The sequence below is a fragment of the Gymnoscopelus microlampas genome (assembly GCF_963454915.1).
Source record: "Gymnoscopelus microlampas genome assembly, chromosome: 23".
NCBI classification, from domain to species: domain Eukaryota; kingdom Metazoa; phylum Chordata; class Actinopteri; order Myctophiformes; family Myctophidae; genus Gymnoscopelus; species Gymnoscopelus microlampas.
The window spans coordinates 7821087-7832223 of record NC_139960.1 but is presented as its reverse complement, the minus strand read 5'-3'; the positions used below and the strand labels follow the sequence as shown (position 1 = coordinate 7832223).

Here is an 11137-nt window from a genome sequence, read left to right as displayed (position 1 = left end):
CCGACCGCACTTTATCGGGGTGGATCTTCTCGGAGTACCTTACACACTGTGCGAGCAGCACCTCGCTGAGCAACGCCCGATCTTGACTGAGATCGGTGGTTTTGAGTATTAACACACATCTCCTACAACAACACTATGTATATTAGCATACATCTCCTAGAACAACACTATGAATATTAACAAAGGAACAATATCAGACTTTCAAGAATCCATTTATTAAACAGTTAAACACTTCTAAAATTGATCATACCATAACATTTGAAGAATGAGAATAAAATGGAATGAATAATGCAAATAAAAACAAAAATAACAGAATGACTGAGGAACTAATGATCTAATAATGAATCAATACATGAACAATGAATGATTTGAATGTAATTAATTAATGCATGGAGATATTTAGTAGATGTTTGAATCCAGAGTGATTTACAAAGTTCAACATGAGAGTAAATGACATGAAGTCTAGTCAACCAACAACAGTGTGATATTTACATCATCATCATCAGTGTTGATGGACAGTATTTATGATACATATTTATAAATGTGTGGAGTGGAGGTTTGAGCAGCACTGTCTGATTTATATTAATCTGATCTAAATCTCAGATCTATAGCTTCCTGCGGTGATGACTCATAGACTTTGATTGACACATGTAGATTTGAAACCATAGACTAGATAAGTGGTTCTAAACTTTTTCATATCAAGGACCCCATATTATTTGTCTGTGGACCCCCATCTGAACATATTTTGTGCCAGGTACCCCCCATACAAGAGTTGTGTTGTTTGTGTTGTGAAAATATTCCAGAAGATTTTTCAAGATGATACAAACTCACTGAGCTTGTAGATCTGCTAGTTTCAAATAGCTGATGTACATATAGAGGTTAAAGTGGTTGAACTAATTGTGTTAAAATATTAACACATTTAGCTGGGGACCACAGCCATGCATAGACACACTCAAGCACGCACGCACACGCAGACACACACACAGAGAGAGAGAGAGAGATGATTTAACTGTGTATTTTGTGACGTTAACATCTTGCAATTTTCAAAATAATCTAGAAAACAGCCGATCTACAAGCTCACCACGTGTCCCATCGTGACCTTGTAGATCGGCTATAATGATTGTCATTGTTAATGTAACTGTGAGAGGGTACAAATGGAACCAAATCTGTACCCTGTCAGAGTTACACAGTTACAATTATTGTCCTCGTCCTCATTTTGTCGACTAAAACTATGACGAAAAATGTTGGTCGACTACCTTTTTTCACTGACGAAAACTAAACAAAAACGAAATAAAAATTAAGCTGATGACTATGTCAAGAAAGGGAGGGGGTCCTAAGCAAACATAAAGATCACTTCAACCACTTAACCATATACTTCACTATTCCAAAATAGCAGATGTACAAGCTCACAACGCGTTGTGATGGGACGTGGTGTGAGCTTGTAGATCGGCTATTGATCATCTATATATACAATTTGAATCCTGCGCCATGTCGGTTGTCAGTATGTATGTACGTTGTATGTGGCCAATGTGACGTAATCTGACATCACGATGAGACGGTCGTCCCGAATCTATCTATATATATACAATTTGAATCCTGCGCCATGTCGGTTGTCAGTATGTTTGTCAGTATGTTGTATGTACGTTGCATCACTCCGAATATGGACACAACGCCAGTGTGACGTAATCTCACGACAGCATGACATCACGCATGACATCACATCCTACCTATAAATTCTAGGATGCCGTCAGATCGCACCAGTTCGACGACTTCCATAGTGGGTTTTGGTCATTGGAGAGGTGATGCACGTCACCTCTTTCTGAAGTGGGTACTTTCAAAGCCTGCCGTGGATTTAGGAGAGCACAAAACTCTCTCTCACACTGTGAGGTGCCTGTAAGGTGGCACTGCAAAGTGAACGACGCGTCACGCTAGACGTTCGGGCCGCGTAGCGGCCCGAACTTCTAGTTCTTAACATTTTTAACAACACAAACCCTCTCTTATGTCAGTGTGCTGCCTGCTTTTATTCCTGTCTGCTTGTTTTATTTATGATGACGTCACAATGATGTCACCCTTGAGTCAGTCATGTCCAAATATGGAGTTCTATGATGTCAGACTTAGCTGGTGTCAAAATATCCACTCTCTATCTCTATCTCTGCTCACACAGACACACTGAGGAGTAGGCGTAAACACTGAACCCAGCATAGAGAGGTTCAGTGAATGTGTTCTGGAAGGTGTACAGGTGAGTCAGTGTGCCTGAGGAGACATCATAGAAGGACACAGTCCCAAAAGGACAGTCCAGATACACTGCTACTCTGTTGGAGCCAGAGGGACGGACAGGGAGGACAGTCTTCTTACTATTGTGTATGACACTGTAACTGTTAGCATCACAGTCCAGACTCCAGGACTTGTCATTAAATCCAAGAAAACAGTCAACACATCCTTTCCTGCTGATACCTCTGTAAGTCACTGCTATATCAACCCTTGTGGTCCACTCTACCTCCCAGTAACAGCGTCCAGTCAGACCCTCTGTACACAGAACCTGTTTATAGACATCAAACCTGTCAGGATGATCAGGAGGATTCTGAACCTCTCCCCGTGTCACCTTCATGGTGTTCTCAGACAGAGAGAGTTCACTGTGTGCTGTGTTTGTGTCCAGTGTGAGACGATGGAAATCTGACGAGAAAACAACACAGTAAACATTATATACATCATTCACTGAGTGACTGACGCATGCGCGCGCACACACACACACACACACACACACGCATGTGCATGCGCACACACACACACACACACACACACACACGTATCGTTATCTCGGTATGAACGTTATGGGCAACGGTATGGGCAATATAAACCCCCGATTGGTTACCAATGATCTACGCGCTCGTAGATCTGCTATTTTTATTTAAAATAAAGCTCATTTGTTAGATGATCTATAAGCTCACGACTTGTTATGATGCAACATGTTGTGAGCTTGTAGATCTGCTATTTTTGCCAAAAAGATGATCTAAAGCTCACAGCGAATAACGGTATGACTAGTATTGAACTTGTAGATCTGCTATTTTTGTAAACATAGCCAATCTTCAAGCTGACAGACAGACAGACAGACAGATACAGTATAGATAGATAGATAGATAGATAGATAGATACAAAGTCAAACAATAAAATATGTTGCTGTTTACATATCGGTATACTTCTATTGTTGAAATTCAAATCGATATTTTGATGCAGTTACTGTATCGTGACACCCCTTGTATTTATGGACCCACACTGAGGTAATAGATCCATGATTTATCTTAAACATCAAATAAATCCTTGACTTAATTTGTATTTAAAACCTGTATGGCCTGACTGTTTGGGGATTGGGAAGGGGGGAGTCCATCCTTTATGTTGAACCTACTGACCCTTAGGCTGGGTTGAGACAGACAGACGGACAGACCACATCATTACGAAAAGAAAGCAGATAATTTATGTTATGTTTATGTTGTCTATTGATTGACATCGTTTCTGTCAAGCCACATGAACTCAATCTTGCTAATGTCATGTAAGAGCCATCCAAGAGCAGAGACAACATCAGGACAACATCCAGGGACGGAGGGGCCAGTATAAAATGTCAATGTGTGATATTGACACACACACAGACAGACAGACAGACAGACAGACAGACAGACAGACAGACAGACACTCACATCTTGTAAGGAGTTGAGGTTTATTCCAGTGTTCATGTCCTCCATGTTTCACTCTGTAGGAAGTACAACATGTACATCACTTTCTTTCAGGGGTTAAGTAATAAATTAATATAACTTGTAATCAGTGTTGGGGGTAAACAATGCGTCCTAAACAATGGCATTACTTACATTACATTACATTTCAGACCTATATTTTTGCAATTATAATAACGCTAGCATTAATAATATAATAATAATAATAATAAATATAGCTGCAAGCAGCAATAAACGGGTTCGAGGCATGAGAGGCAAAAAGCGATATGCAACAATAGCACAATAAGACGTAGAAACAGAATAGATTGAACTTGAGACAAAGCAGACCATGCAATTAACAATAATGCAATGTATAATGCAATTTAAATGTAGGCTGCATTGAGTGAGGTTTGAACCAGGGATTTTCGGAATAAGAGGCTAACACTTTACTGATTGAGCTATTCGATCCCTAGACCTTAATCAGTGAGAAAGGAGAATCCAAAGACACTTTTTTTTAATGAAGCCAGGCCTCTACAATATCCATGGCCACAGACAGGAATCGATCACTCAACGTTCGGACTCACAGGCTGTCACACTAGTGATTGAGCTAAGGCTTCATGGTGTCTAATGAAGATCATAGGCTCTTATAGAGTAAGATTGGTTTCAGTGATATTTGGAATGACCCTCTACATTACTGTAAAGTTTCAAACAAATGTGGGTCTGCATGTATGTGTTAGGGGCAGATGAATAATTGCTGAATAAAACTGCGATATTTATTGGCTCATAAAAGCTTAATGTTTTCATTTATGGAAAATCCGCTTCTAACGTTTTGTCGGCATAGGTCCAAAGTACACGCGTAGAAAGTTTCATGCAGATTGCTCAAAAATCCCCGGAGTATAGTTTTTTTCCGCTGCTTTTCATATAATTCAAAGAGAGTCAGAGTGACAAAGTTGTTCGCATGAGGAGACGCATGTGTGTATCGAAGTGTCATGGCTGTAGGTCAAACAGGGCAGAAGTTGTACCTGTTCTAAGTTGCCATTTTCAATTGAGTGCTATAGTGCCACCCTTTGGCCAATGGTTTTGAGTTTCGGGCCTTGGTTGTTTGGCATAGCCCTCTACCATATTGCAGAGTTTCGTAAAAAGCGAAGCCAAAAAAAAGAAAGCCAAGAGTTTCAAAGAGGTTTCGAGCCTTACAGGCCTCGAACCCTCAATAATAATAATAATAATAATAATAATAATAATAGTTTGATGCATTTGCATGTAGGTGATGTATTGCACATTCATTTTACTCATATTCAACCCCAGCCTGCCTACCAACCATTGAAACATTCTAATTTAAACCGTGAACTAACAAACATGGACATAGTTCATTCTACTCACTGGAAAGTCAGTCCAGAGAACAGCTGCAGTGCTGAATCGTTTAGGACGTTGAAACGCAGGTCTAGTTCTTTGAGATGGAGGGAGGGATTAGAACCTAGAGCTGAGGCCAGAACTTCACAGCATCTCTTTGGCAACCAGCAGTTTGTCAGTCTAAATGAAGAATCAAACACCAGTTATATTACATTATTCCTGGGTAGATAAACTAACCAGGACCTGGTCTGACCAACAGGGTTTGGTGTAGAGATACAAGAGCTGAAGCCTAACATTAACTAAATAATCTTTACTTGATCTGAAAGAAAAAGGTGAACTTCCTGTTGATTTAGCCATTTTCTCTGGTAGAAGGAAGGAAGCAGACTGGATCCGTGGATGCGGATCTTCAAATAGTAAAATTAACAATCAACAATCGTTAAAACACTCTTCGTACAGGGTTTTGACTAGTTACATCATGACAAGATATGTGCTCAACCCAAAACTCTAACAAAGTGTCCTTGCACTTTAAGCCTCTAGGGTGCAGGGCCTTTGACAAAACTCTAACAGAAAACACAACGGCTCCTAGAAATGATGAATTCATGTATGACACAGAAAACCCCATCTGCCTGGAGAAAGGCCAAGGTTGTTGCAATCCCCAAATCTGGCAGAGACCCATAATCCCCAATGAGCTGCTCTCCCAATTCCCTCCTGTATCACCTACCTACTACTCCAACACTTCAGGCCACTGATAGACTCCAAACTGACCAAAAACCAAGATGGTTTTCACCCTGGCTGTTCCTGTGCTGGACAGCTACTCAGGCACACCCAACATGTGAGGATGGATTTTAGCTCAAACTAATAACACTTTCATAGATCTCTCCACTGCCTATGGTACTGTGAAGCACTGTATAATTGTCATAGATTTCTCCACTGCCTACGGTACTGTGAAGCACTGTATAATGGTGAAGAAACAAATGGATGTGTCTGCTGACCCTGATCTGTGCCACGGTCATCAAAAGCCACCTGAACATCACACACTTATACGTCCAGTTGAACAACCAGTGTACTTTATCATTATTCTAGTCAGTGTTGGTTACGCTATCAACCTTATTCACACTCTTCAAATAAGGTCTCACCGCTGTATTCATTTAATATTTACATTCTGTTAAATGAATCTGACCTGAGAATCTCCAGACAAGAATGTGGACTCTGCAATCCAGCACACAGCAAATCCAGTGAATCTTCCAGCCCCAGGTTGTTGTCACTTAGGTCAAGTTCTTTTAAATGTGAAGGATTAGAGCTGAGAGCTGAAGCCACAACTTTAAAGTGTGTCTCTCTGAGGTCACAGCCAACAAGTCTGTAAATACAGATTAAATCAAAATATTTTAAATCCAATTCACTATCAAGGAAGTCAACTAAGAGAAGTCCTATCTGCGAGTAGTGTTAGTGCCGCTAGTTTGAGCAACTTGGCCACACCCCCATTTTCACTGATAAAACGCTACTTTTACTGAGGTTAAGGTTAGGAATAAAGTTAGCTGTAGGCATAATTGTACTGAGGTTAATGTTAGGAATACGGTTATAGGTCTATCTATCTAGTAGTAAGAGTACTGGGTAAGATAAAGGTCTATCTATCTACTAGTAAGAGTGCTGGGTAAGTGTGACATTGTCAGTCAGTTTATCATCTAGCAGTATTTTTAGACTCAGTCTTATTTTTATCCTGCTTTATTGGGGACTGGCCTCTGTTTGAGGCCAGTATTTGAGACCTACTTTACATTAACCAATGAGTTATAGTGTTATAGGTGTGGAGGTAGATTGACTCTGTTCTAGTATGTTTTCTATATGACTACTAACCGAGCCTTTCTGCTGTTCCTCACAGCTGGGACCAGTCTCTGTCGCCCCATCTTTGATGTGTTGTATGTGTCCACTTCCAACTCATCCAGAACCTCCTCTGACATCTGTAGCAGGAAGGCCAGAGCTGAACACTGGGACTCAGACAGTTTTGTCTTTGATCTGTCCCCTGACTTCAGGTACTGTTGGATCTCCTGATGTATTGAGTGGTCGTTCATCTCCATCAAACAGTGGAAGATGTTGATAATTCTCTCAGGAGAGTAATCTTCAGTGGTCATCTCCTTCAGGTTGTTGATGGCTCTCTGGATGCTCTCTGGACTGTTCTCTGTCTGACCCAACAGACATCCTATCAGACTCTGGTTGGACTCCCGTGAGAGGCCATGAAGGAAGCGGACAAAGAGGTCCAGATGGCCATTCTCACTCTCTAGGGCTTTTTCAATGGCTCTCTTCAGGAAGTCATCCAAGGAACTGACACTGCCCCCTAGGAATGGCTCCAGTACCTTCATGTTCTTCTCTGTGAAACAGTAGAACAGGTAGACTGCAGCCAGAAACTCCTGGATGCTCAGATGAACAAAGCTGTAGACCGTTCCCTGGAATTTCACACTCTCTCTTTTGAAGATCTCTGTGCACACTCCTGAGTACAGCGAGGCGTCTTTCACATCAAGACCACACTCTTCCAGGTCTTCTTGGTAGAACATGATGCTACCTTTCTGCAAATGTTCAAATGCCAGCCTACCCAGCTTCAGAAGAACTTCCCTGTCAGTCTCCATGAGCTGCTGTTGATTCAGCTCATGTGACTCATCAAACTTCTGCTTCTTCCTTTTTGTCTGAACCAACAGGAAGTGGCTGTACATCGCAGTCAGGGTCTTAGGCAGCTGTCCTGTCTCGTCTAGCCTCAACATGTCCTCCAGAACAGTAGCAGTGATACAACAGAAGACTGGGATGTGACACATGATGTGGAGGCTTTTTGATGTCTTCATGTGTGAGATGATTCTGTTGGCTAGCTTCTTATCACTGAATATCTTCCTGAAGAACTCCTCCTTCTGGGGGTTTGTGAACCCTTGCACTTCTGTTGCCATGTCAACACATGCAGGAGGGATCTGATTGGCTGCTGCAGGTCTGGTAGTTATCCAGAGGAGAGCTGAGGGGAGCAGATTCCCTTTGATGAGGTTTGCCAACAGCACGTCCACTGATGATGTCACTGTGACATCAGAAACAATGTCATTGTTGTGGAAGTTAATTGAAAACCTGCTTTCATCCAGACCATCAAAGATGAAGCCAACTTTCCAAACAGCAAGCTGCTCTGCTGTGACCTTCTTTAATGTTGGGTGGAAAACATGGATCAGTGTGAGAAGACTGTACTGCTCATCTCTGACCAAGTTCAGCTCCCGGAATGAAAAGGGAATCAGGAGATTTACATCTTGATTTTCCAAACCCTTTGCCCAGTCCAGAATGAATTTACGCACAGAGAATGTTTTTCCAATGCCAGCGATGCCCTTGGTCAGAACTCTTCTGTTGGGTGTGTTTCTGCCAAGGAGGAGGGGTTTAAAGATGTCACAGCAGTTGATTGGTTTGTCATGGAGGGTCTTCATCTGGGAAGCTGTCTCAAGCTGCCACACCTCATGTTGGTTATTAACCCCTTCACTCTCTCCCACTATGATGTAGAGCTCTGTGTAGATGCTGCTGAGGGAGGGCACTTCAGTGACGTATGTCACACGATCAAGACTGTTCAAACTGATCTTATAATCCTTTAAATCCTCCTGCAGACTGACACCTGCAAAGATAAGAGAACAAATACTTTTGAAACATTCAGGTTAATTTATAACGTTACTTCCTTACAGCTATGTCTGCACATTGTAAATTGGTTTCAAAATGGTTTCAAGAAAAAAAAAACATAAATAACATTGTATCTTTTTAAAGATAGTTTCCCTATTTTTTTATAATTCAAGGAGGTTTTATTTGTTACTAACTTATACAAATACAAGCAGCAAAATGTTGACGGGGCTTGTTCTGCAAAATATTGTTATAATAATACAATGAAGATAAAAAAAGATGGATGTACTGTAAATACGAGTCCAAGACAGGTACAATATCGTATTTATGGGCAGCAGTTTTGAAAATGTGCAGATACAATATCTATCCAATAGCAGCAGTGTTCCATCAAGTGCAAGAAGGGGACATGCATATACACAGAACTAGAGTCACTTGCTTGTTCCATTTCTTTGTTTTATTTACTATGTTTTTGTTTTTATTAATTCAATCTTACTTTGTGCACTTCTGGTTTGACTGGGTGTATTCAGTCCAACTGTCTTCTCTCTGCGGACATGAAGGCAATGTATTACAGTACGTTTATACATATCTTAAAATGTCTTATATAATATTAATATTCATGAATATAATAGTATTAAAGCAGCACTGTGTAACTTTTGAACAACTGTATAGAATGCTATGTCCCACAACATTATAAATTTACATGTTTAAGCAATAACAATCATCCTTCCATAAATGTATAGGCTCAGGGAGGTTCCTGCTAGGGGTTCGACTGTATTACTATGTTTAGGGTTAGGGTTAACCCTAAACCCTAACTCTATAGACTCAGGGGGGTCCCTGCTAGGGGTTTGACTGTATTACTATGTATAAGGGAGACAATTGGCCTCTCTTATACATGAGACTACCATCCTGTCAAAAGGTTTGTCCTTTGTTCCTTTTTTAAAAGCTGACTCGAGTAGAACTCTTTAAATTGTTCAGGACTGTCAAGTTGAGAGCTTTCTTTGCTAACTAGGCTGTACTGTAAATGGACTACAAACTAAACAACTGCAAGAACATGTGAGTTTCAAAGCCTTTTGTGTAAGAGTTCTGAATTGGCATCCAGGGAGTGTGTATGCACAGTTTCGCTGCGATCAAGCCAACGGTGCAGGAGATTAGCTGTACACATACAGAATGACACACGGACGGACGGATGGACAGACAGGGTGCAAAACATACTCTCTCTCGCCATGCCTTTCGACCTGGCAGAGACAAAAAGATTGCTGAATCCCAGATAAGAACAACATAAGAGAAAAGTCTGAATAAGAACTAAATAAGTTGAAATCTGTTCTTATCACTTCCTGAATGAGGCCCAATGAGTTTCCTCCTGGCATTTGCCAAGGCATCAATGCAGAACTGCCTGACAAAACGGCGAGCGACGACTGGCCAATCACAGAGCGTCCTCGCCGGACATGCTTGCAGAGAATCTCGGGTAATGAAGTCAAAGACGTTGTCTGCTTTACATAGTGCTGCTTTAAGCAGATTTTGAGAATGTGGATGTGTGTTTCTTATTTAACTGACAAAAAACATATTTCTTGATGTTCTTTAAATTAATCAATGGTGGTCATCACTATGCTGATGCTTTGATGAGGTATACAGATCTACTTCCCTAAACTACAGATGTAGCTTATGACTTTCAGTGAAGAACTGTTTCACTTTTGGGTAGCCGACAATGAGGAATAGACACAGCAGAGAATTATAGTATTTGTACTGTGTATTGTATAGGAGGATTCACATACTTTTTGTGTGGAGGTTTAGGTTCTTTACTGAAGTCAGGAAGTCTTTTTCTAGACGTGTGGTGAAGACTTCTGGAATCATACAAATATTTATACAATTATCATGAGAATGAAAATATCCATTTGTTCAAGATTCATCATTGTTATGTCCATTATACAATTATAAGAGTAAAATATTTGAGTTTCCCCTCACGACATTGCAGCAACATGAAAACAGAACAAAAATGAATGAAATAATATTACCAGTAAATAAAAAATACAGTACAATACAAGTTGCATGGATAGATAGGCTATTTCATAGTTTGTTACATAGATAAATATGTACACGGTCCTGAATAAGTCATTGGTGTGATACGTTTTTGATGTTACTAAGAGAGCAGGAAGACGAATGACGCGGAAGTTACAACGGGTGTATATAGGAAGGGGCTGTGTCAGATAAAATGAATAACACATATCTACGTATTGAATCCAGCATTTAAAAACACACACACACACACACACACACACACACACACACACACACACACACACACACACACACACACACACACACACACACACACACACACACACACGCATGCACACACACACGCACGCGCGCGCGCAATGCACAGGCTGCCTGCAGCCTGGACTGACACAGACTGAGTGGAGCATGTAGATGTAAATAATGTATAGCGGATTAAAACTTAAATC

At 40.8% G+C, this 11137-nt stretch overlaps 1 protein-coding gene across 2 annotated transcripts in view; it reads right to left on the bottom strand.

Annotated features, from left to right (window-relative positions):
- Positions 1-294: 294 nt before the first annotated feature.
- Positions 295-11137, bottom strand: part of LOC311040258 (protein NLRC3-like) — a 31450-nt gene continuing 20607 nt past the window's right edge. For both annotated transcript variants that reach the window (XM_084050427.1, XM_084050428.1), the window contains exons 8-14: positions 10448-10516; positions 9169-9218; positions 6906-8676; positions 6235-6411; positions 5085-5234; positions 3693-3745; positions 295-2673 (exon numbers count right to left, since the gene is read on the bottom strand). In XM_084050427.1, the coding sequence (XP_083906553.1) occupies positions 2147-2673; positions 3693-3745; positions 5085-5234; positions 6235-6411; positions 6906-8676; positions 9169-9218; positions 10448-10516 (2797 nt within the window). In that variant the 3' untranslated portion in view covers positions 295-2146. The remainder of the gene's footprint in view (positions 2674-3692; positions 3746-5084; positions 5235-6234; positions 6412-6905; positions 8677-9168; positions 9219-10447; positions 10517-11137) is intronic.